The 25,955-nt window shown below is 47.5% G+C and overlaps 2 protein-coding genes across 2 annotated transcripts; one reads left to right on the forward strand and one right to left on the reverse strand.

The window, feature by feature from the left end:
* Window positions 1–2,200: 2,200 nt before the first annotated feature.
* On the reverse strand, window positions 2,201–7,902 carry FAM32A (family with sequence similarity 32 member A). Its single transcript, XM_082381398.1, has 4 exons — window positions 7,746–7,902; window positions 7,514–7,655; window positions 3,668–3,721; window positions 2,201–3,365 (listed from the first exon to the last, which is right to left on the reverse strand). The coding sequence occupies exons 1-4, from the start codon at window positions 7,817–7,819 to the stop codon at window positions 3,297–3,299; spliced, it is 339 nt and encodes a 112-aa protein (XP_082237524.1). The 5' UTR covers window positions 7,820–7,902; the 3' UTR covers window positions 2,201–3,296.
* A 123-nt stretch (window positions 7,903–8,025) lies between these two features.
* Window positions 8,026–25,897, forward strand: CIB3 (calcium and integrin binding family member 3). Its single transcript, XM_082381400.1, has 6 exons — window positions 8,026–18,582; window positions 18,800–18,834; window positions 20,772–20,883; window positions 21,857–22,004; window positions 22,831–23,026; window positions 24,252–25,897. The coding sequence occupies exons 1-6, from the start codon at window positions 18,532–18,534 to the stop codon at window positions 24,271–24,273; spliced, it is 564 nt and encodes a 187-aa protein (XP_082237526.1). The 5' UTR covers window positions 8,026–18,531; the 3' UTR covers window positions 24,274–25,897.
* Window positions 25,898–25,955: the final 58 nt, after the last annotated feature.

Consider the following 25,955-nt stretch of genomic DNA (forward strand, 5'->3'; position numbering starts at 1 on the left):
GCGCGCGGACCGTTATGTCCGGCCGGGGACGAGCTGCCAAGAATGCGCCGGCGCAGGGCGCAGGGTGCGCAGGCGCAGTATGTCCAATGCGCCCTAATTTCCCGCTCCTCCCTCAAGCATCACGGAAGTAAGACGAGAGGGGCGGGGCGGGGCGGGGCGGGGCGGGGCGGGGCCGGGCCGACTGAGGCAGGGCACTCTAGCTGCCTGACTGGGCGAAGCCCCTGCAGCTGAAAACCCCACTTTGTGGGCCAAGTTAGGTAAGAGATCCTGGTGGTTGAACCCACCTGGGGCCCAGCCGTATGGAACTCATAGCCTGGTGGGAAAGTCGAAAACAAATATAGTCACCAATTGTGATACCCTTTATAGGGAGGGGTAAGGTGGTGGTTACTTGCAAAGAAGTTAAACTCTCTGGCAATCGAGCCGTATCAACAGTCAGTTCCTGTCACATGTCAGTGTCAACGTTTGTCAGTGGACAAGTGTGCCAGTTTATTGCCTGAAATGATCTCCTGAAAGCCACACCCCACTGAACCTAGGCAAAAAGCAGGTGATTTATTTCTGTAGTTAGTGGTCACTGTGGGTAATGCAAACTGTGACCCCCAATTAATCTAATTGAATTATATTTTATTTGCTTTTATGAATACTCAGCCTTTGGAGAAATGCCTGCATTCTGTCCCAATGAACCATCACAGTGCCCTGGGCCCAGTCCTGCAGTATCAGAACCATTTACCCAGGCTGCTTGCCTCTCTCTTATCTTTTATCTTCTCTACTACCTCCACTTGGGGTTTTCAAAGATAGTTTTTGCAACTCTGTGGTTGTATATCCTCTACTTGGGGTAGAGATGTAAGTGCAAGAAAATCCAGAGAAGAAAACTGGAATCTTTAAAGGTTATCAAGTGAATCCTGGGCTGGAAGAATTCTTCCACAAAGCAGCCAACTGAGGCTTTTTGACACCAACTCTCTCTTAAGAAATCCTACCGTGCCTAGCCTCATACCTTGCCCAATTTATTGCAGTGTTTTAGAAAAACATGTCTTTTTTCTAACTACAAAACTGTACATCTCACTGAAGAAAAACTGAGGAAATGCCAAAAAGCATAAGGCAGAAAGAAAAGCCACCCAGGAGAGGCAACCCTTTCCATTATGGAGGATTTCTTTTCAGGCTTGCTGTGGGCATTTTAGATGTTTAATACAGTATCGGGGGGGCTAGGAGGACAAAAGTCTTTTGAGGAAACAAAGACTTCCAAGTGCCAAGAGTACTGTCACAGTAAACACTGTTTACACATAAATTACTTGTAACCTCCTTTTCTCCACATGTGGCGGCAGGAATTTGAATCATATCTGAATTTCATTCTTGGCAATTAATGTATAAGTCAGATTTGACCTCTGTGACATCTCAGAAAAGACCATACTGATTGTGCTAGACCAGAGTTTTTCAAACTTTGCTGCATGCTGGGGTCACCTGGGGAGCTCTGAAAAATCTCATGACGGAACCCCACCCCAGACAGCATCAGTGGTTCTTAATGCTCCCCAGGACAGCCTAACATACAGATTTTGAGAACCACTGTGGTAGACTGTAAGCGATGGCCCTCAATAAACCACATCTTCTGGTGTTCGTGCCCTGTGTAATTCCCTCCAGGAGTGGGTTTGGCAGTGACTTGTGTTGGCGATGGAACAGGTTATGTAAAGGGAGATTCTGGAGGACGTTCTGGCCCCAGGTAAGTCAATGTAACTTACACATGAACTAAACTACACCTCATGGAGCAGAACCATCCAGCTGGGCGTGGTCAACACACAGAATCGTGAGAGAGAAATTCCACTGTTTTCAGTCACTCAGTTTTGGAGTGATCTGATGGGCAGGGAGAATTGGAATAGCTGTCTTCCCCACGACTGAAGCAGGCTTTTCACAGCGCCACTGCATCATGCTCACAGACCCCAACTGCTGACTCATGAATGGCAAAGGCCTGAAAGTGCCTTTCTACCAGTCAGTGGGGGAATCCACCGCAAGGAGCCATGCTAGCGAGAGAGTATGTCACCTCCTTTAGGTGGGTTGCAAACCCCAGGTGGAAACACGTCATCTAAATTTTCTCCAAATTGAGGGAGAATAGTTGTTTTGTGGTACGCACATTCTTTGTGTGTGATAATCCTAAAGGCAGTGTTTCTAGTGGTAGTCAAACAGCCTGTAATTATGATACTCAGACTCATAGTTAATAACTTTTTTTTGTTTTATTCTGCATTTCACATATGACAGTCCCAAACCCAACACATGGTTTTGTTTTCTGCCTTTCTTATTCTCTCAGCATCTATGTCAACACATTTTTTCCCAACAGCATATGCAATCTGATCCTTATCTGGTGGGTATACAGAGGCCCTCAAAGATCCTGGCTCTCCAGCACGGGAACCTGAGTCCTTCCTTTCGACTACACCCACGTCTGTCTGTGCTGGGGGTCTGCCTCGGTCCCATCACCCTCGAGGTGTCCTTAGGCCAGTAACGCCAAACATGTTATGTGCCAACTCTGAATAAATACGGGGGGCTGCTTGGAGCCCAGGGTTGAAGGTAAGATGGCAGGCTGTGTCTGGGTTCCATTACAAAGAATGCGGTGCTTGACAGGCAATGCCTGCCATGGCAACACCCACTAGACATGTCTGGAATGGGGATATTGGGAGAAGAGGCTACATGCTGGCCACAGGTTTAGAAAGGGACAAGGGGTACGTTCCATCCTTGCCTTAGGTGGTTGTTCTGTTTCCCAGGCTGTGTTGTCTCACTGGCCAGGAGGCTGAGGGGGCAGTCTGAAGACCGTGAAGCTGCAAGTGGCTTCCCCAAGCCCTGGATGGGAGAGCATAAGCCCCAAGCTAGAGGGAGCTTGGAAGGGCAGCCTGTGCAGGGCCCTACAGGGGTCTACATGCTGCAGGCTACGCTGGCATTAGCTCCTTGTCCTCTGGAGTCGGTTTCATCCAGGCAAAGCCAGCTGGCTGGCTGTCAAAGAGTCAGATACAACTCGGGGGTAAAACCACTCTTCCATGGCACTTACACAGAAATAACCTTAATCTCTGGATACACTTTCCAAACTAAAAATGTTTCTCTTCTATGTGCTACTGAGAAATCAAAATAGAGTAAAAGGACGGTCTTATTTTAATCAAGTTCCAGAATGAGGACATACAGCTTTGAAAAGCACTGTCTCAGCAGATGATGCAAGGATGTGTGTAAAAGAATGTTTCTAGAAAATACCAAAGGCACCAAATATAACCCCAACTTTGCCTTCTGCTTCTCCTTGATGCCACTCCATACCCCAGGAGGGGAGGCTACTTTGTCCAGCTGACTTTGGGAATGTCATAGTGCTCCGTGAGTGTGTCCAGGTGTCTGTTGAAGTCCTGGGAAAGCCGAGGAGAAAGCCCATGTCAACACAGACCCAAGCAAGGCACTAAGGATACGCAGCACTGCCCACTCCCACTTCTCCACATCCTGTCTCTCCTCAGTGAGCCCCTTCCTCTCAAAGCCACCCTGCCAGGCATTATAGATGCCTGAACCCTGGCCTTGCCCTTATATGACCCTGGGGAGGTTGGGTAAAGCCCCTCCCCGCCAACACTCCAGTGGCTTCTCTACCAGGCTCCTAGCCTCTGGGCCCAGCCTGGTCCCTACATGGCTCAGTCTCCCCCACCAGCACGTGACTTACCTCTACTCTCTGCTTGTGGGTTTTGGATGCTTTCTTCAGGATCCTTTCCATTTGCTGAAGAGAGGAGAGAAATGGAGGTGAGTCATGCCTGATGCAGCCCAGGCCAGCACGCGATGGAAGATGAGAGCCCCCAGCCAGCCTGGCTCTCACACTTAGAATGGCTGGAGGTCTCAGGGTGAACACCTCGCCCCTCCCTCAACTCCACTCAGGTGGGTCCAGCAGGGATGCCTGACCATAACACACCCCAGTGGGAACTCACGTCAGCTGCCCTTTGGTCTGAGTGGCGGGAAACATCCTAGCACTGACTGAAGGAGACTCCGCTGGGAGCTGTACATGTGCTTCCTGCATCCTTGGGCAACTGACTGCATTCCCAGTTTGCAGAAAAAGAAAGCCTCAGAAGGGGTCTGAGGAAGGATGATAAATGAGGAAGGTAAAGAGGCTGACACAGAGTAGGTGCTTGAGTGACAGTACACAGAGCCAAGAGGGTTACAAGATCCAGATCGCCTTGACAAGTATGATTCTGGAACGTGCATCCTGTACCACCACGACCTACCCGACTCCTCATGCTTAACACCAATTGTAGCTGGTATGAGTTAAGAGCATGGGATGCAGAGCCAGACAGAGCTGGGGCCGCACCTGGCTCTACACTTACTAGCTGGGTGACTGTGGCCGACTCCCTTTGGTGGCCCCCCGCCCATGAACCGAGCTGCCTGGTACTGGTGCCCTGGTGCAGTCCTCTGTCGCACTGACTCTGGGTTGGTCCTGTGACATGGTTTACTTAACAGAATGCAGTGCCAGTGCTGGGCTGAAGCTGTAAGGACACCTAGCAGGTTTTGCCTTGTGTTCTTGGAAGCTAGCCACCATTCGGGAAGTCTGATGACCTTGCTGCCAAGAAAGGACCTGGAGAATGAGACGACATGTGGGGAGGGAGGCCATGGAAGGAGCAGTGAGGCACCAGACATGTGATGGTGAAGCCATCTTGGATTTTCAGCCCAGATGGGCCTCTAGCCCCAGCTGCCATCTGATTGCACCAGGTTCCAAGGCAGGCCAGCAGAAGAACCACCCAGCTAAGCCCAGGCAACCCACAAAAGCATGAGGTATACTGTAGACTGCCCCCTGGCTGCTCCTCCCTCTCCCTCCTCGTCTCCTTTGCTGCCTCTTCATCTCCCTCTGTGTCCAGTCAGCTCCCACCCGGCTGACACTCCTTCTCCCTTTCCCTCCTCTTCTCCTTTGCTGCCTCTTCATCTCCCTCTGTGTCCAGTCAGCTCCCACCCGGCTGACACTCCCTCTCCCTCTGAAGTATCTGCCTTGTCCATCCCTGCCCCTTCCTGCTGCTGTGAGCCCACGTGAGGCCCGTGTCTCCTCACAAGAGGCCACACTGACTTGACCAGCTGTCACCAGTGCCAGGCACTTTGGGGGGCTCCGCCCTCCCTCTTCTCACTCCACGCACCAAGTTCAGCGGGTGTCATGGGTGCTGTTGCAAACCCCACTTCACAGACAAGAGAAAATGAGGACCAGAGTGCACAGTGGGTGATGGGGCTGGAAATGCCAAGCTCTGATCCTTTCCACCAGGCTGGAGCCTTCCTTCCAGGAGCTGTCCAGCCTATAAAGCCCACTGTGCTCAATCCAACACTCTTCCACAAGGGAATCTGCATTTCCCAACTGTACCTCGCTTTGTCCACACCTGCTCCCTTCTCTCTCATCCACCTCATGCACCTCCCTCTCTTCCCCTCTCTTTCTCTCTCTCCCTTCCTGCCCCCCTTCCTCCCTCTGCTGGGTCAAACAAAACCCTCAGGAGTATTTCTGGTATTCATTGCCAACAACGAAAACTTCACCTTGACCTTCTACCCTCCACCTAGAGGCCCATTTCTCCATTCCCTTTGACAGCAAATCTCCCAAGACTTATTTCTAATCCTTGTCTCCATCTCTGCCTTTCCCTGCCCCACTTGGATCCACTCTAATCAGCCTTTCCTCCTTCTCATACCAAACGCCAACTAAGGGCTCTGAGTGCTCACCTGCCTAGACCTCCTGCCAGCATATGACACAGCTGATCATGTCTTCCTTCTTGAAACACTTTCTCCACTTGGCTCCTAAGGACACACTCTCTCCTGGTATCCCTCCGTCCTGTGCTCCTTTGCAATTTCTTTTCTGCCACCCTCTGATCACCAGGGGTCAGATCCTAGACCTCCTCTGTCACTATCCTTCCTCAAAGGATCTCATGCAGTCCCCAGAGCAATTCCCAAATGTTTATCTGGGCCCAGACCTTTCCTCTAAACTGCAGATTCAGGTATCGAACTGTCCATGAGAACTCTCCACTTGGGTTCCTAACAGGCACCTTAATTTAACTTCTAAAACGAAGATCTTGATCCCCCCACTTTAGAAACCTGCTTTACTTACAGTCCTTCCTATTTCAGTAAAACAGCACCTTCATTCACCCGGCTTCTCCCACCAAAAATCTTGGCCATTCTTGATTCCCCTTTCCCAGCCCACACCCAACCCATCAGCTAATCTGGCTGTTCTTCCTTCAAAACCTATCCCAAACCCGATACCTTCCATCACCTCCACTATTACTGCCCCACTCTGAGGGGCCACTATTAGTCACTCTGATGGTTGCATGAGCCTCTCCCCCTCTGCACCCCAGCTCCAGCAGTAAAATCCCAGTCCCGCCTCTGACGATAACCTTAAGGAACGGGCTTAAGTGCATTCACTTGTTAAGTCCTCACCACCTATGAGGTTGGAACTTGAGTCCCACTTTACAGATGAAGCAATTAAGGTGTGGGAGGTGAGCCAACTTGTCTAGACACCACCAACAGTGGTAGAGACAGAATGGGACGCAGGTCTGTCGTGTCAAAGCCGGTGAGTCTCTCTCTCTCTCCTTTTTCTCTTCTATGACTCAATTAGGCCTGGGAGTAATGAGTTAACTTTTTCCTGATGTTACTGGACCAAATCACCAAGACCACCGTTAGCGTTTCTCAGCCTGGGCACTACTGACGTTTCGGGCCAGATCAATCCTTGCTCTGGGGGACACTGTCTCAAGCACTTCAGGATGTTGAGCTGCATCTCTTCCCAGCCCCGTCCCACCCAAGTGGTAACAAACAAAAATGTCTCTAAACATTGCCAAATGTCTCCTTGGGGCTGGAGGTGGGGGACAAAATGGCCCCCAGTTGAGAACCACTGGCCTAGACTGATTATTCCCGCCAAACACAATGCGCTGAACGTATCTATCCTACGCTGACCTCTCCTATCCTCCGCCACCCAAATTTATTAAGTATTTAATATTAAGAGAAATCATTTTTCAGAGCCTGAAAATACAACGTATTTGAAGCTGCCGAAGTCGTCATGGGAACACTTCGTGGTGACCTACAGCAGTGAGTATGCCCATTTAATGTCAACAGCTAACATCCATTGAGCACTGACTTTATGCCAGACTGAGTGCCATTTGCCCGCGTTACCTCATCGAAAGGTCCCATCCCTCTTAGGAGAAAGCATGATCCTGACCCCTACATATGTGGAAACTGAGGCATCAAGAGGTGAGTCACTGACCCAGTGTTACGGGGCAAACGAGCGACAGCGCTGGAATCCAAAGCCGGGTCTCTAGCTCTCCCCTCTGCGGTCCTAGCCGGTCAGAAAACCTTCTTGTCCTCGGAGCTCCCCCACTGTGGACTCTTCCTCTCTTCCTCACGCAGCATCTTCTCCCCGGAATTAAGGTCCTCACTGACCGCTTGCCCTCCCCGGAGCGTTCTGGGGTAGATCCCGGTTACGGGTCTCCGGGTCCTGCCTCTGAATCCACCCCAGGAGACCCAGGCCAGCGATGCGGGACATCCCTAGGCTTCCCACCCGCCTTACCCGCTTTTCCTGCATCTTCTCGAAGGCCGCCTGGGCCGGTGTCCGTTTGTCCAGGCTGCGCCGCTTCTCCTCCTCGTTCTTTTTGCTTGTTCCCATCGCTTCCAGCAGTTTCGCCTTGTCTTTGTCCTTCTTTTTCTTCTTCCTGGGAGGGGAGACGGGGTAACGGCGGGTCAGAGGGCAACGCTCCGGGGTCTCAGGAAGAGGCTCAAAGGGACAACCTCTCGGGACTCACCGCTTAGTCACTCCGAGCTCTGCCACGCCTTTCAGCTTCAGGGGCGCCTTCTGGACCTGCTCGTAGGCCTCCATGGCGCCCGGCTGACGTCCGGAACGTAAGAAGGCCACACTTCCCTATTTTCACCTGAACGCCCGCCTTCCTTCGTTTTGATTGGCCGATCTATGCTGTGCGCATGCGTAATTGCATCTGGACGTGGGCCACACTTCCGGGTTCAGGGCCGGATTTGGAGAGTCAAGCGCGTCCCCAGCTTCTGCATCCTGTTTCCTGCCACACTTCCGGTTTTGGCGCCCACTTCCAATTTCCCCCGCCTTGGGCACCTAGACCTGGGAAACCTTTTTGACAAAGCACCGGTTTCCTAAAACCCAACGTTCTATTGAGTGTTTTGCGCGTATTTGAATGCTCTGTTCTCCTTTATTGCCATATTTTGAGGGTTCAATAGATAACCTAATTTTGTAAGCCTAATAAGTACTCGTTAGTTTTTAAGCTTTTGGTAAACGACGGTAGTATGTGAAATATATGTTCGTGGTATTTAAAATAAAAATCGATTTCATTGACGTACAATTTATAAACAGTAAAATGCACCCATTTAAATTGTAGCCTTCCACGAGTGTAGTCACATTTATACACCTATGTAATCGCCTTCAGAATCAAGATAAAGAACATTCCTTCACCCTCAAATTCTTTTGTTCCTCTTTACAGTAAATTCTCCCATCCCTTTCCCCAGGCAACTCCAAATTTGTTTTCTCTCACTATAGGTCATAATGGTCTTTTTTTAAAGTTTCATATAGGTGGAATCATAAAACGTGTGTTCTCTTGAGCTAGAGTACTTGCACTGGGCATAGTGTGTTTGAGATTCTTCTTGTTGTTGGGTATAACAGTACTGCATTTTTATTGGTAAGTGTTATTCCATTGTAACTGAGTAGGACCCTTCCTGGAACACACCCTTCCCCACCCACTCACCCACCATGTCTTCTGCCTGCCTCTCGTTTGTAGAAGAGCTTTAGCCTCCTAGGCTGTCCCCAAGTTCCAAAGTGTAAATTTAATCAGAGAAGTGAGACAATGCAGAAAGAAAGGAAGACAAAGTAATAATACTTTAGCCATTAAACAAAGTCAAGGGGACTTGCCTGGTGGTCCAGTGGCTAAGACTCTGCGCTCCCAATGCAGGGAGCCTGGATTCGATCCCTGGTTGGGGAACTAGATCCTGCATGCATGCCGCAACTAAGAGTCCGCATGCTGCTACTAAGACCTGGCGTAGCCAAAATAAATAAATAAATACTTAAAAAACAAAAACAAAGTCAAAGACATTTAGTTCCTCCTCAAGGGCTACAGATAATATTCTGAGCCATACCCTTTGAGGGTTTCCCCACCAGGTAGAAGAAGTTAACTGTATGCTGACCACAAGCACATAGATCCCAGACCTGTTGGAAGCAGAAGATTGATGATGTTGACTCCCAATTGCCTCATGACGAACCAATCAGAAGAAGGTCCATGAGCTGATCACATACCCCACAATCCCCCTTCCTCACACTGTCATTAAAAATCTTTCCCTGAAAGCCTTCAGGGAGTTCAGGCCTTTTAAGCACTAGCTACCTGGACTCCTTGCTTGGCACCCTGCAATAAACGATACACTTTCCTTCACCACAATCCAGTGTCAATAGATTGGCTTTACTGCACACAAGCAAGCGGACCCAAGTTTGGTTCGGTAACACCATTATATATAAATGTATTCAACTTGCTTATCCACTCACCTGTGGATAGATATCTGGGTTGTTTCCAGTTTGTGGCTATAATGAATAGAGCTTCTGTGAACATAGTATATATCTTTGTATGGACATATTTCTCATTTCTCTTGGGCTCACTCCAGATGCCTTTGCTTCTTGAGGTAGAATTGTAGCAAAATTTGGTTTTCCTCAGAATAAAATGTTGATTCTCAGCCACTCTGGCTTTGAGGCTGTGATAAGAGAAAATAGTTGCAGAAGGTGTACCAAAAAACCTGATCTAATAGTGTCATAACACTTGGGACTCCAGTGAGTTGGGCTTTTAATTCCCTGATATCACAAGTAATTTGTTTGTTGAATAAGCAGAACTATTGTCATAACCAAAACACAGTTCTATCTTTGTTTCCTTCCATTCTTTTAAACATTGTATTTTTCAATGTGGATCATCTTCCTCTGCCCTGGATGAAAATGCTGTCAGCCCCATGGCTCTCCTCTCATTTTTTCATGTGACATAGAGGAAACTCACTTTATGTAGTAAATAAGCCTCAATTCAATAAATGGAAAGTCCAGAACTTGATTTAGAGATAATAGTCTCTTCTCTCCCACAGCTGGAACCTACACACTGCTAAAAAACAAACAAGACAACAGACCTCAAATGGAGTCACTTATACTAAGTGCCACATCACCAAACTGAGACTTAACTACATTTTTGGCTCTTCCAGAAATGGAATCTCAAACTAGTCAATCAGGAATTGCCTGGTCAGCACTAGTTAGGTCATCTGCCTGATAGACTCCTACCATCCCCTAAAGAAAAGTAACCTTGCAATAACCAACCAGGTAAATAGCACAAAACATAAAATTTACCATTGTAACCACTTTAAATTGTACAACTCATCAACATTAAATACATTCACAATGCTGTGTATCTATTTTTTTTCAGATTACAAAAGACATACAAACATTAATTGTGGAATACGTAATAGAAAAAAATACAGAGAAACCCAAAGAAGACAGTAGAAATCGCTCCCATCCAGAAAAAAAAATCTGTTAGTGTTTTGATTTCTTTATTTCAGTCTATTATTATTTATAATTTTAAAAAATAAAAATGGGATCTTATTCTATACTTGCTTTGTCACTGACCCTTGCCCCATCAGAATACTGTGACTGCTTTTATGTATTGAGTTAAAAATTTTATCATTGGGTTTTTAACACTGAGAGAAACAGGGAAGAAGCCCAAAATCTCCCATAATCCTTTGCTGACTTTAAGATATATGTATAAATCCACATGTTCTGCGTAAGAAAACCACACAGTAAAAAAAAAGGTTAAAAGAAAGAAAGAAAAAGGAAAACAAAAAAGTAGAAGCTTCCCTTCCCACCTCCTTCCAAAGCGATTAACAAGTTCATTTTGATTCTTTGCAGCACAAAATGTGTATATGCCAACATATATATATATATACACATATATTTATCTTTGTGATGTTCTTTTATTTCTGCCTTCAGCTTTTCACTTATCAAAATGTCTTGAAGCTCTTTACAAGACAGCAGGTACACTTCCACCCCACCTTCCTCAAAGCTGGATGTCCTGTGGCTGAGTGAAGCCCTCCCCAACCAATGACCATCTAGGTGCCCACAAATCTTATCTGACTTTTGCAAGTGGCCTGAACCTGTAGCAGTGGAATTGCGGAGTCCAAGAGTATGTGCATTTGTGCATTTAAATTTGGACTGCTGTTGCCCAAATTGTGCCAGGGACCGTTTTTGGAGGGCATTAAGGGGGTGGAGGAAAGAGAAGAAGAGAGAAGCAAGCGCCCCCAAATCTAGAGGGGGTCGACAAAGGAGGGCACGATGCCTGCCTTTTCCCATTCTACCTGCAGGGGGCAGCAAACGACTGCCCAATTCTCCAGCCATAGGCTCAACCTTTGGCGAACCGGAATTGATGAGATCGCCAAGAAAGGAGTGGATGTAAATATATATATATATATATAATAGATTCAATTTGTTGTACTCCTGAAACTAACATAACATTGTAAATCAACTGTACCCCAATACACATTTTAAAAAAAGAAAAAGAACGGGCTTCCCTGTGCCTGTGAATGGGGGCGACCAAGTGGTGCCAGCCTACTTGTGGGGCTGTCCACGACAGAATCAACTCCGCAGGGAGGGACAGGACAGATTCAGGTGTGGAAATCTGTCCTCCCCAAGCCAACCCAGCAGGGTTGGAGCTCCTTTTTGGCACTTCCAAGGCTGTGTGCCCTGGAGCAAGTGGCCTGACCTCTCTGAGCTTCTCTTTCCTCTTTTATAAAATGGGAGTGATGATGATGATAAAAACAACAGCTAATACTTTATATGGACTCATATGGAGATCATCTAATTTACTCTCACAGCCACCCTATTATGTAAACCATCCTGATTTTATAGGTCGGGAAACTGAGGCACAGACATAATCCAATGCACACTGAGTAGTGTTTGATCCTTGCTTTTGTTAACCACTATGAGGCCATCCACTCAAATTAGATGCATCACTATTTTATAAACCTTAAGAAAGTGTTTTTCAACCTTTTTTCCCCCCTTATTACCCCCTAAAGAGACCATTTTAATTTAATTTAATGAGAGAAGTTAAATGCTGATGAATAAGATTTTGCCAGGGAGGGTTAAGCTTTGGAGGGCCACAAACCACTGAAATATCTAAGATTTTTTTTGTCACCTCCTCCCCCCAAACCAATTTTCACCCCCTTGGGGGCAGTATTACCCCCATTGATAATTTGCGTTCTAAGAGGGAAAATGTGACAAGTGAACTATGACACAATGCTTTCGATCCCTTAGAAATTTTACTTTACATCCTTTTAAAGAGTCTTGAGATTTTCATTGTATGCTACTGCTGTGTATACATACAAAGAAAACCAGTAGATCAGTTAAGGCTTCCTAAATGTCTTCATATTCAGAGTATACTCTTCAAAATCACTTTCCAACTGTAGGTTGTCAATGCCTGTGCTTTATCACATGACATCTCCCTCTGTGCCATCAAGGACTCCTGTAAGGAGCATTTCTTTAAGACAGTCCACACTGTTTCCAAAGAATAGGGTATGGAAAGGGAAAAAACATAGGGTATGGTGGGAAAACATGGGACATATCGCCTTCCAAGTGATCAAAGCCAACGTTGTTGTTGACATGGTATAGCTCCTGGTGTGATGTGATGATGAAACTGAGCAGGACCCTGCAGGGCCTTCCTGGGGACACACCCCGTGTCCTCCACCTCTTGTTTGTAGACAAGCTTTAGCCCCCTACGCCTTCCCCAAGTTCCAAAGAGCAAACTTAATCAGAGAAGTGAGAAGATGCAGAAACAAAAGAAAATAGTCAAGTGAGACAAAATAATAATAGTTTAGCCATTAAACAAAGTAAGGGAGCTTTGGTTCCTCCTCAGGGTCTATAGATAATATTCTGAGCCATATCCTTGAGTTGTTTTGCAGATACTAAAACCCCTACCAGATGGAAGACATTAACTGCATGCTGACCACCAGCACATAGACCCCAGACCGGTTGGAACCAGAAGGTTGATGATTGAGATTCCCCAAATACCGCCCTGCTACCTCACCACCAACCAATCTAAAGGACATACACGAGCTGATCCCATACCCTATGACCCTCTCCCTCACCTTGCCTTTAAAAACACTTCCCTGAAAGCCATCAGGGAGTTCAGGTCTTTTGAGCATGAGCTGCCCATTCTTCTTGTTTGGCCCTGCGTTGGGCACCTTGCAAAAAACACTGAACTTTCCTTCACCAAGACCTGGTGTCAGTAGATTGGGTTTGCTGCATACAGGCAAGCAGACCCAAGTTTGGTTCAATTACATTGAAGAAGGGCAAATGAGGTGTTTCCTGTTTTGGGCTATTATGAATAAAATAGCCATTTTAGGTTTTTGTGTGAATATAAGTTTTCATTTCTCTGGGGGTTGCCCATGAGTGCAAGTGCTGGGTCGTATGGTAGTTGCATGTATTTTATTTTATTTTATTGTGATAAGAACGCTTAACTTGAGATCTACCCTCTTAACAAAGTGTATACTACGTTATTGTTGGCTAGAGATACAATGTTGTCCAGCAGATCTCTGGAGCTTATTCATCTTGCATGATTGAAACATTATGCCTATTGATTAGTATGTCTCATTTCCTCCTCCCCCAAGTCCCTGCCAACCATTTCTACTCTCTGCTTCCAAGAATTTATTTTAGATATCTCATATAAGTGGAATCATGCAGTGTTTGTCTTTCTGTGACCGGTTTATTTCACTTAGCAAACATCCTCAAAGTTCAACCATGTTGTCACATTTTGCAGAATTTCCTTCTTTTTACAGGTTGAATAATATTGCATTGTTTATATATATACCACATCTTTATCCATTCATTCATTGATGGACTTTTAGGCTGTTTCCACATTGTGGGTATTGTGAACAGTGCTACAATGAACATAAGAATGCTAACATCTCTTCAAGGTCCTGATTTACATTCTTTTAGATGTATACCCAGAAGTGGGATTGCTAGATCATATGGTAGTTCTATTTTTAATTTTTGAGGAAACTCCATACTGTTTTCCACAGAGGCTGCACAATTTTGCATTCCCACCCACAGTGTGCAAGGGTTCCAATTTCTCCACATCCTTGCCAACACTTGTTTTTTGTGTTTTTTTGTTTGTTTTGTTTTGTTTTTGTTTTTTGATAGTAGCCATCCTGACAGATGTGAAGTGATATCTCATTGTGGTTGTGATTTGCATTTCCCTGATGATAAGTGACATGCAGTATTGTTATTATGATTCTGAGTTCTATAGCCTATATTATTATTGTTTTTTATTTTTGTTTTTTGTTTTTGGCTGTGTTGGGTCTTCTTTGCTGCACGTGGGCTTTCTCTAGTTGTGGAGAGCGGGGGCTACTTTTCTTGTGGTGCATGGGTTTCTCATGGCAATGGCTTCTCTTGTTGTGGAGCATGGGCTCTAGGCACACAGTCTTCAGTAGTTGCAGCACACAGGCTCAGTAGTTGTGGCTCGCAGACTCTAGAGCGCAGTCTCAGTAGTTGTGGCGCACAGGCTCTGTTGCTCCGTGACATGTGGGATCTGTCCAGGCCAGGGATCGAACCCATGTCCCCTGCATTGGCAGGCGGATTCTTAACTACTGTGCCACCAGGGAAGTCCTATAGCCTATATTATAAGGGGATTTAAAAAGACCTCCTTGTTCCCCATTGCCTCATGGTTGAAGTCCAGGATATACTATAAGGTATTGTTGCGTATAGTTTATCATAATAAAGCTGAAATTGATCTATGCCAAGATAAAACTTATTTATTTATACCATGAAAAATGATTTCTTGGAAATGCAAAAAAGAAAAAAATTCCATCATTGGAGCTGGTGTATCAGAGAAGCAGTCTCTAATGGCAGACATGAGCAGAAGCTTAATTAACAGTTATTAATTAACTTAATCATAGTTAGTGCTTGCTGAGCCCCTACGTACAGCACTGGCTGGCTTGCTCTGTCTCAACTGTGTGATGCTTGCTCCAGCCTCAGGGCCTTTGCACTTGCTGTTCCCACTGCCAAGGACTCTCTTCCCACTTAGCTTACTTCCCACTCACTTCCTTCCAGTCACTACTCATATGTCACCCCAACAGAGGTGCCTTCCCTTCCGAATCTACATAGCTCACCCTCATCTCTATCTCTGCCCTGTTTTATTTTTCTCCTTAGAACTTAGCCCTCCTGACTAATTATGTGTTTATGTGGTTGCTTGCTCACTGGAATGTGAGATCCATGAGATCAGGAACTCATTTTTTTCACGAATGTATTACCAGGACCTAGGACAGTGCCTGGCACACAGTACATGTTCAATCATTAATTGAACATTAATTAATTGGGGGGGGAGTTACATAACCAAATCACAAAGTGTTTGATGGGGTCAGGCATAGGAATTTGGACTTCAATCCTGAGGCAATGGGGAGCAAGGGGGTCTTTAAAAATTAGTTTTGTTATTGTCTTCATTTAAAAAATGTATTGACAAGCAATAAAATTCACCCTTTTTGTGTACAGTACTATGAGTTCTCACAAATGAATACAGCCATGTCACCAACACTACAACCAAGATATAGAACCGTTCCATCACCCCCCAAATTCCCTTGTTCCCGCTCCTGCCCCCCAGCCCCTGGCAACCATTAATATATTTTCTGTTCCTATAGTCTTGTCTTTTTGAGAATGTCACATAAGTGGAATCATCTAGTGGATGTCTTCTTGACTCACTTGAAGGAAGTGAGGCTTCTTTCACTAAGCGTAATGCATTTGAGATTCATTCACATTGTGCATATCAATAGTTCATTCTTTTTTATGGCTAAGTAGTATTCTATTGTATGGACAAACCACAGTTTGTTTATCCATTCCCCAGATGAAGGACATTTGTGCTGTTTCCCGTTTTTGAAGGTTATGAATAAGGCTGCTATAAAAATTTATGTACAAAAAATTTTTTTAAAGCTGAAATATAATTCACATACCATAACAGTCACCCTTTAAAGTGCACAATTCAGTCACATTGAGTACGTTCACAATGTTGTGTAACCTTCACCACTATTCAGTTCCAGAACATTTTCATCACCTCAAAAAGAAACCCCATACCCATTAGAAGTCACTCCCCATTCCCACTCCCTCAGCCTCTGACAACCATGTATCTATTTTCTGTCTCTGTGGATTTGCCTGTTCTGGACATTTCATATAAATGGGATCATACAACATGTGACCTTTTGTGTCTGGCTTCTTTCACTCAGTATAATGGTTTTGAGGTTCATCCACGTCATAGCATGAATCAGTGCATCATTCCTTGTTATGACTGGATAATATTCCGTTGTATGGATAGACCGCAATTTCTTTATCCATTCACCCATTGATGGCCATTTGGGTTGTTTCTACTTTTCTTTCACGTACAAGTTTTTATGTGGACATATATTTTCAATTCTCTTCACCTAGGAGTAAAAATTCCTGGGTCATATGGTAGCTATAAGTTTAACTTTTTAAAGAACTGCCAGACTGTTTCCCAAAGCGGCTGCATCATTTTACATTCCCACCAGCAGTGTATGATGTTTCCAATATCTCCACATCCTGGCTAACACTGTTATTGTCTGTCTTTTTTAGTATAGCCATCCTAGTGGGTGTGAAGTGGTATCTCACTGTAGTTTTGATTTCCATTTACCTAATTACTAGTGATGTCGAGCATCTTTTCACGTACTTACTGGACATTTGTATATCTTTTTTGGAGAGATGTCTATTCAAATCCTTTACCCATTTTGTTTTGTTTTAATAGACTTTGGTTTTAGAGAAGTTTTAGGTTCACAGCAAAATTGAGAAGAAGATATTCAGAGTTTTCCCTTACATCTGCTGCCCCACTAATGCACAGCCTCCCCAGATATCAACATCCCCCACCAGAGTGGCACATTTGTCACAGGTGGTGAACCTACATTGACCCATCATCAGCCAGAGTCCATAGTTTAATTAGAACTTGCTCTTCATGTTGTACATTCTATGGGTTTGGACAAATGTATAACGATGCAGAGCCATCGTTATAGTATCATACAGAGTAGTTTCACTGCCCTAAAAATCCTCTGTGTTTCACCTATTCATCCCTCCCTCCCCCCAACATTTGCCCATTTTTTTCTTGGGTTATTTGTCTTTTTGTTGTAAACTTCTAATAGTTATTTATATAGCTTGGACACTAGTCCCTTACCAGTTATATGATTTGCAAATATTGTCTCTATTTCGTGGGCACATACAGGTTTTTGTGTGCACATAGGTTTTCATTTCCCCTGGACAAATACCCAGGAGTGGGATTGCTGAGTCATGTGTAAGTGTATGTTTAACTTTATAAAAAACTGCCAACCCATTTTCCATAGTGGCTGTACCATTTTGCATCACACCCGCAATGTATAAGAGTTCCAGTTGCTCCACATCTTTGTCAACACTTGGTATTGTCAGGTTTTTTCCCCCAAAAAATCATCTTCAGGGGGGTCTTTAAAGCTTGATCATAGTCGTATTTTACAAGATGGCTTCACACGCTGGGGCAAAGTATGGAAGTTGAGGCAGGGGCCAGAGGAGTCTTGTGGGAGGAACTGCAATGGTCCAGGCCAGGGAGAGTGGGGATGAGGGAAGGGGAAGACTCAAGAGTGATTCAGGGGGCCTGGGGTGTGGGGCTGGAACCGGCTGAGCAGGAGAGGAAAGTGGAAGGAGGCCAGATCCAGAGTGAGAAGGGCAGGGAGTGCCAGGCTGGGAAATTTCAACTCCCAGATTTTCTGCCCAAGAGGATTCTGAGTCTTAATAAGGTTGGGAGCTGCTACATTGTATTTACCCCTTGAGGATGCATGGGGCACATTAACATATTAAAGCCTCTGACAAGTCCTGCAATAAAGAACTCTGGCGTTATTTAACCCAAACGTAGACATTGGATTGCTTTTCTCAAGTCATAACATCATCCTCACCATCACCTCCAATGCAGACCTCATCTAGCTTGTTTACCATTATGTGCCTAGAACTTGCTTGTATCCAGTGGTCAAATACTTTTTGGGGGGTTGTATTAATGATCTCATTAGATCTTCAGAACAACTCTATGAGGTAGGTCCTAATATAATTTCCATCTTACAAACAAGGCTCAGAGAGGCCAGATGACTTGCCGAAGGCCACACAACTAGTGGGTAAAGAGCTGGAATTTGACCTGGGGTGTGCTGACAGCCTCTCCACCACCCTGCCCATCTCTCAAAGGTGCCCCATACCCCCGGTCTCACCTGGTGGTGGCAGGTGTGCTCTCCCCACTGAGGGCTACCCTGTGACCTCCCAAAGCCCTTCTCCTTGCTCTGGTGGCCGTGGACATACTCAGGCTGTTGCCCAGAGAGCTCGGCTGTAACTTGAGTCTCACCCAGGCTGGGGGTGATGAGGAGGGTGGGCAGGTGACAACCAGGGCAGGGAGATTTGCCCAGACACTGGTACGCAGCAGCCTGCCGACCGGTGTGGCCCCGAGGAGTCTGGGGACTTTGGGAGCTTGTTCCAGAGTCCTGGCAGTGGTCTTCACCATGGGCAACAAGCAAACAGTCTTTACTCATGAGCAGCTGGAAGCATATCAGGTAGGGGTGATGGGCCGGGCCCTCGGTGGGTGTGGCAGCCTTGGTTTCCTGGCCCAAGAAATGGGGACAGCATCCCTTCGCCCTGGGTGTGCAGTCAGCAAGCGTTCTGGGGCTGCTCTGTGTGTGGCTTCGGGCAGCGATGGGCGTGGGCTTGTGGGAGAGGAAGGAGGCCCCCCACCAGGCAGGGTCTGGGTCAAGCCAACATCTCTCTCCGCAGGACTGCACCTTCTTCACGAGGAAGGAAATCATGAGGTCAGTCGAGGGAGGAGGGAGGAAGAGCTGGAAACTTTCTATACGTTGCTTGATTTGCAATTTGACCACACTCAATGCTTCATAAGGGTTAAAGCACTAATGGGGGGATTGCGTGCATGGTCGGTGGATGCATGCAGAGACGGGAAGGCTGAGAAGTCACATCTGGTCCTGTTGTCATGTCTCTAGGCTGACAAGCTTGGGCTTTCTCCCAACGGTGGCGGGGAGCCATAGAGAGTGTGTGAGCATGGGAGATGCAGATCAGCATGTTAGAAAGCTCCCCCTGAGGCCAGTGTGAAGAGGCTGCGAGGCCAGGGGCAGAGTCTAGAGCCAGTTCTGGGCTGTGGGGTTGACATCAATGTTAGAGAGGGAGAAGGTGGCCCCAGGCTGCTGCATGTCCCTGGTGTGAGTGCAACAGGCATAGATGGGTATTCTACATCATCACTCATCCCATGGAACTGTTATCCAGAGGCCCCAACCCATGAACTTGGAGTTGTGAAACCGAAGCTGGCTGGGGTTTGGCTGCAGAGTGATCGGGGCCAAGGCCCCAACTGTGTGGGCACAGGACATCCATTATTGATGGACACACCTTTCACCAGTGAGCCCCATTGTCTGGGTGAGGACAGCTTGCAAGGTCACCCTGGTCATCACGATTGGATTACTGATGGGGAAACTGAGGCTCAGACAGGGGAGGTTGACCCCAGGCCCCTGGGTAGATGGGTAGAGCCCCAAGGAGTTCGAGACTAACATTTTGTCTGCCTCAAGCTTCTCGCTTGTCAGACAGACCTACTGAGGGGAAAGAGGGTCGAGGGGAAGAGGGACTTACTCAAGGCCATACAGAAGCCCAAAACCAAACCCAAACCCAGGCTATTCTCTGAAGGAAGCCAGGACTGAAGTTCCAGATACCTCCTCCTCGAGTTCCTAGCCATCATGTGACCGAGGGGCTCCTGTCCCCCTCAGAGACAGTCCCTAGCAACTTGGGGACCTCTGACTCATCAAGGATGGTCTCTACAAGGCTACTGCTCAGCATGTTTCAATGATGGTATGGTGTCACCAGGTGAGGGCATTAGGGTGGAGAGCTGGCTCTACCATCTAGGTAGTGTGTACAGCATTTGGTGTTTTGCAAAATGTCTTTCATTTACCCTTTTGAAAAACCTGAATATTAGATTTTTGTGTTTGCTCTGCCCCATTGAGAAAACCCTGCCCCCCATTATGAAGACAGAGAAGGAAAGTGTGAGGATGTGGGCCTTTAGAGGCCTTGCCAACGATGTGATAATGTCCAGAGATACATAGATTGGCTCAGATTCTCTGAACGTTAAGTGTGAATGCTATTTCTCTCCTAGCATGGAGCAATGCTGTTTAATTTTTTGTTCATTCATCTGCTTACTTCTTATTGCCTTTCTCTCTGAGGAGACCCAAGGGCAGTGACAGTGTCTGTTTTGTTCACCGTCCGTCTCTGTGCCTGGCACATAGTAGGTACTCCGTAAATACTTGTTGGATGAATGAATGAAAATTTATCACAGTGCCTGGCACACTGTAGGCACTCAATAAATACTTGTTGAAAGAGGGAGTGAATGAATGACCTTGCCTTAAACACTCTCCCTTTGTCAACCCCATCTGCTTGGTAAGCTCCTACTCATGCTTCAAAGCCCGGCATCAATGCCCCCTTCTCCAGGAAGAATTTCCTCCTCCCTGGCTTGCTTCCCGCACTCTAGTTTTCCCTAGCTCTGGAGTCCTCTCTTTACCTTGGCCTTGTCCCCAGGGTGATAGAGGCACCTGTGTCTGGCTTTGTGTGTATGAGGCTTGGGCCCAGGGCTAATGGCTCTTGGGGACCCAGCATCTTTCAGTGTAGAGTAAGCAGCTGCAAGAGTGAGAGAGTAGGGACAAGGCCACACACACTCATCTCCCAGACCTTCTCGTTGTTTCTGTCCCCACACCAGGCTCTTCTATCGCTACCAGGACCTTGCCCCCCAGCTTGTCCCTCTCGACTATACCAGCTACCCTCATGTGAAGGTTCCCTACGAGCTCATTGGCAGCATGCCTGAGCTGAAGGTATGCCTGGGCCATGGGGCAGGCAGGGAAAAAATAGTAGGGATGTCCCTTGCTGCATTCCTATGAGGTGAGTACTGTGATTATTTCCATTTTACATATGAAGAAACTGAATTTCAGAGAGGTTAAGACACTTGTTCATAATCACACAGCTAGGATATGACATAGACAGGATTTAAACCCTGGGTTGTTGGGAAGATGAGATGAGATAATGCAGGTAAAGGGCTCTGTACAGGGCCTTGACATGGCAAGTACTCAGGGAACATTAGTTTTTCTTTTCATAGTAGGAGCTATTAAATGTGCGTTCTTCTCAGCTGGATGTTTGACCCATAGCTTGTGACTCTGGAGGGGACTTGTGGGGTGAGGGACTGTGAATAGAGATTATTTTATCACAGGGGACAGAATGGGTTGGATCACATGAACAAAAAATGCAGGGAGAGGCCTAGCATCACATACAGCTGGAACCAGGGTCTCTGAGGATATGCTTGGGAATCTCCCTCCATCTTTCAGCTTCTCCCAGGAAGAGGCTTCAGTCTCAGGCAGCCTGTTCTCTTGAGGCAGTGAAGGGAAACACCAGCTGCCTCAGATTTCCTCCGATAAGCTCTGCAACAAGCAGAAATAAGGTTCCTCCACCCCAACTTTTCAGCAGCTCTCCCAGGGCAGCCTCTGATTGGCAAGTTTGAGTCATATGCTCATCCCAGAGGCAATCACGGTTGCCAGGTGAATGGAAATCCCTGACTGGCCTCACCCGGGTCATGTGACTGCCTCTGAAGCTGGAAATGGGGTTAACGACACCCAGACTACTGGGGTGGAGATTGGAGTTGCCTGAAGTCCTCTCCAGGGATCATGGGAGGAAGAGAGTCTTGGTGAGGGGTACTTGGAGGTTCCCAGGAAGGTGGATGTTGAGAGTGAAACCATGCGGAGCCCTCCCCCCAAGGTCCTGGGCAGGGATTGGCTCCCTGCTTCCTGTCTCTAGGACAACCCTTTCCGTCAGAGGATCGCCCAGGTCTTCTCCGAGGATGGAGATGGCCACATGACCTTGGACAACTTCTTGGACATGTTTTCTGTGATGAGTGAAATGGCTCCCCGCGACCTCAAAGCCTACTACGCTTTTAAAATTTATGGTGTGTGCAGGGCCCCGGGGTGGGGAAGCAGGAATGAGACCGGGTCGGGCCAGGGGCTGCCCTGCCATCACAAATGTCTCCCCAAGGGCTCTGAGGCCCTGCGTGGCCCTGTCCGTCACCTCACCCTGGTACCTCCCCACCCCATCCGTTTACTGACTCCATTCCAGCCACAATGGCCTGGTTCTTTCCCCAACACACCAAACTCTTTCTGCCTCTAGGTCTTTGCCTCTGTTGTGCCCTTGTCTAGAATACCTTTCCCCTGGCTCCTTCTTACCTTGAAATTTTGGTGAAAAGTAACCCCTGCCCCCGAGTTACTCTCCATGCCACAGCCTATTTCTCTCCTTGCATGGAGCAATGCTGCTTAATTTCTTGTTCATTCATCTGTTCACTCCTTACTGACTTTCTCTCTGAGGAGACACAAGGGCAGTGACAGTGTCTTTTTGGTTCACCATCTGTCTCTGTGCCTGGCACATAGTAGGTACTCAGTAAATACTTGCTGAATGAATGAATGAATGAAAATTTATCACAGTGCCTGGCACACAGTAGGCACTCAATAAATACTTGTTGAAAGAGGGAATGAATAACAATTCTCACACGCCTGACACATAGTAGGTGCTCAATAAATACTTGAGTGAATGAATGACCTCCCAGGAGTTCCAGGCCCAATTCCAAAGCAGGATCCAGCTATTACCCTAGGGTCTTGGGTTCCCTCCAGTGGCTCAGTTTCCTCCTCTGTAAGACAGGGACAAGATGTGCCCGTGACTGGCCCAGCCTGCCTGCCCCTGTGTCCCCTCACCACCACATCCCCACCTGTTCTGCTGTGCAGACTTTAACAACGACGACTACATCTGCGTGTGGGACCTGGAGCAGACGGTGACCCAGCTAACGCGGGGAGAGCTGAGCGCTGAGGAGGTGAGCCTGGTGTGTGAGAAGGTGCTGGATGAGGCCGATGGGGACCACGACGGGCGACTGTCCCTGGAAGACTTCCAGAACATGATCCTGCGGGCGCCGGACTTCCTCAGGTGACATTCCTCTCCAGCCTGCACAATCTGTCCCCATGTATGAGAGAGGTTCTTATGGAACGGGTTCATAGACTCCCTTTGTGAAAATCCCCGTTCATTCATTTGTGACCTTGGGGAATTTTCCCGACCTCCCTAGCCTCAGTCCCTGTGTCTTTAAAATGGGGATAATTAGAGACCCTGTGACTACTTCCTCTGGGTGGACACAGCTCTTTGGGTGAGTGGAATATGGTTGGACTTCAGCCCTCAGTTGCTTGAACATTTTGTAGTGAACAGACTGTACAATAGCACTTGGCAGCCCTGGGGAGAATCAGTGCTCCCACTGTAGGGCGGATAGCATGGGTTAAATGAGTTAATACAGGGGGTGGCCCACCACCTGTTTTTGTACCTCCCGTGAGCTAAGAATGGTTTTTACATTTTTAAATGGTTGGGGGAGAAAATAAAAGAATAATCATACTCCATGACACATGAAAGCCATATGAAATTCAAATTTCCGTGTCCATTGCTAGTTTTATTGGCACACAGCCATGCCTGTTTGTGTACATAGTGTCTACGGCTACTTTTGAGCTACATGGTGGCGCTGAGTCATTGTGAGAAGTTGAAAATATCAACTATTTGGCCCTTTGCAGAGACAAGTTGAGTGACCTCTGAGCTAGTATATGGAAAGAATTTAGAGCAGTGCCTGGAATACAGTAGGTGCTCAATAACTGTGCTTTATGGTTGCTGTTGTGGCTGTTATCATTGGTGATATCCTTTCATGACCAGAGGGCCTCCTTCCTCTACCCTGGATAAGCAAGGCTGGTCTCCTACCACAGAGACATGAATAATGACACCAGGATGAATCCCTTGCTACTAACTGAGCACCTACTGTATGCCCTGCGCTGTACATTTGCCTCTTTTTAGCCCTTATTACAGCACAGTGAAGGAGGGACAGCTATTATCCCCATTTTACAGGGGAGTAAACTGAGGCCCAGAGAGGAGTAGCCACGCACTTAGAGTCTGGGGCAGAGCCAGGATGTAAACTCTGATCCAAAGTGATGTGCTCTCAACCCCTGTGGGGGTCAGGAGGGCCACGGCCTGGGGTTTATTGAGGGGGTCCATCTCCCCCCCCCACCCCGCACCGTAGCTCCTTGCATGCCTCGGGGACTCCCAGTGGGAGTGCTGGGGAGAAGGACGAAGGAAGGGTACCCTCTGCCTGCTGACAGACTCCTTTTCTCTTTGCACCCAGCACCTTCCACATCCGCATCTGAGGGTACCGCGGAGGAGGAGCCGGGCCAGAGGAAGGCAGGGCGACCCCTCATCTCACTGTAGAATCTGGTCTCCCTGGGCTCCGGGAATAAACACACATCACTGAGTCACAGCTGCTCCGAAAACATGTTTCCCAACTTAAGCCTGGCAGACAAGAGGGAGGCGGCCAAGGATCTAACCTCTGTCCCCACCATGTGATCCTGGGTGTGGCTGCACCCTTTCTGGGCCACAATCTGCCCATTTGTACAAGGAAAGGGGTGACTTCTGGATGTCTCTCCACTGAGAGGGCTGGAAGTGCCTCACTGCGGGTCTCCGTGGGCAGAGGCGAGGTGTGGAGATCAGGCCCGTGCTGTCCCAGCTCAGGGCCTCCCAAGGCCCAACCCTACCCTCGACTGCTCAAGTCGCCTTTTTCCCACTCAATCCCTGAATTCCTCAAGGGAACTAAAGCTTCACCTCCGCATTGATTCATTAGAACCGCCAGAGGAGGCCTCTGGAGAGGGTGTGGTGGCAGGAATGTCATTCACTGAGGCTGGCACAGTGCTTTAAGTTCATGAAACACCTGCCCTTCTTTCATCACATTGGCTGCCTGTGACATCCCAGCAGGGTTGGCTGAGGAGAACTCACACTTCATTCAGAGGCAACGGGGTGACTTGCCCAAGGCCACCCCTGAAGTCATCTGCAGAGGTGGACTTGAACCCAGGCCCACTTCACTCCAGATCCCAGACCTCTACATCTTGCAGATTTGGGAAGCCCCATACCCAACCCACCTATGGTCAGCCTGGGGGCCCATTCCATGTCCCCAGTCAATCCAAGGAGTGGTCATTCCTGCAACAGAGACCAGGCCCCCAGGGACCCTCCCAGACACCTCCACTGTGTATCATTTCTAAGGTGCCCACTCCCACCCTAACCCCCATTTATTAAGCACCTACTGTGCTTTGAATTCTGCTGGTTCATCCTGAGAAAGAGGGACTGCTCTTCTCCCTGTTTTCCAGATGAGGAAACAGGCCCAGAGATGCCTAGTGACTCACCAAAGGTCACACAGCCCCACAACCCAAGATTCCCTCCAGAGCCCATCCCCATCCGCAGCCCTAGGCTGCCTCTCCCTTTTTAAAGGAAAGGGCCTCTTATGCTTCTCCTAAAGCTGCCGTTGATGTCAGGAGTGCTTACTGTGTGCCAAGCCCTCCACAAGTTTCATCTCCTCCATTTGCACAAGAACCCTGAGAGGAAGGCATGAACGGCCCTGTTACAGACAAGGATGTACTCTATGAGTTGTGCCTAGGTTACGTGGGGAAAGGGCTCAGACTGACCTGGCTTCGAATCCTGGTGCTGACACCCCAGCCATGTGACCTTGGCCACACCTCTTCTCCTCTCTGAACCTGGCTCTTCTTTATTTTTTTTAGTTTTAATTTAATTTAATTTAATCATTTTGGCCGCGTCACGCAGCTTGTGGGATCTTAGTTCCCCGACGAGGGATCGAACCCAGGCCCTTGACAATGAGAGCACGGAGCCCTACCCACTGGACCGCCAGGGAAATTCCTGTCTCTTCTTTAAAATGTGCAGAATGAGCCTACCTGATGGGCCTGCTCAGAGGCATAAAAGAAATAATGAACATGGAGGGTCTGGTGTGAGGCCAGGCACAGAGTAGGTGTCCTAGACACCACTGCTGTAACATTATTATTATTAT

The sequence above is a fragment of the Balaenoptera borealis genome (assembly GCF_965194805.1).
Source record: "Balaenoptera borealis genome assembly, chromosome: 2".
In the NCBI taxonomy this organism is placed as follows: domain Eukaryota; kingdom Metazoa; phylum Chordata; class Mammalia; order Artiodactyla; family Balaenopteridae; genus Balaenoptera; species Balaenoptera borealis.

What these genes read in the sequence shown, in the direction of transcription:
- CIB3 (XM_082381400.1), top strand. Translation starts at nt 18,532, where the DNA reads ATGGGCAACAAGCAAACAGTCTTTACTCATGAGCAGCTGGAAGCATAT. An exon ending in AGCAGCTGGAAGCATATCAG is followed by an intron (nt 18,583 to 18,799) that starts GTAGGGGTGATG and finishes CTCTCTCCGCAG; the next exon opens with GACTGCACCTTCTTCACGAG. An exon ending in CTACGCTTTTAAAATTTATG is followed by an intron (nt 22,005 to 22,830) that starts GTGTGTGCAGGG and finishes TCTGCTGTGCAG; the next exon opens with ACTTTAACAACGACGACTAC.
- FAM32A (XM_082381398.1), bottom strand. Translation starts at nt 7,819, where the DNA reads ATGGAGGCCTACGAGCAGGTCCAGAAGGCGCCCCTGAAGCTGAAAGGC. An exon ending in GAGCTCGGAGTGACTAAGCG is followed by an intron (nt 7,656 to 7,745) that starts GTGAGTCCCGAG and finishes CTCCCCTCCCAG; the next exon opens with GAAGAAGAAAAAGAAGGACA. An exon ending in AGAAGATGCAGGAAAAGCGG is followed by an intron (nt 3,722 to 7,513) that starts GTAAGGCGGGTG and finishes TCCTCTCTTCAG; the next exon opens with CAAATGGAAAGGATCCTGAA.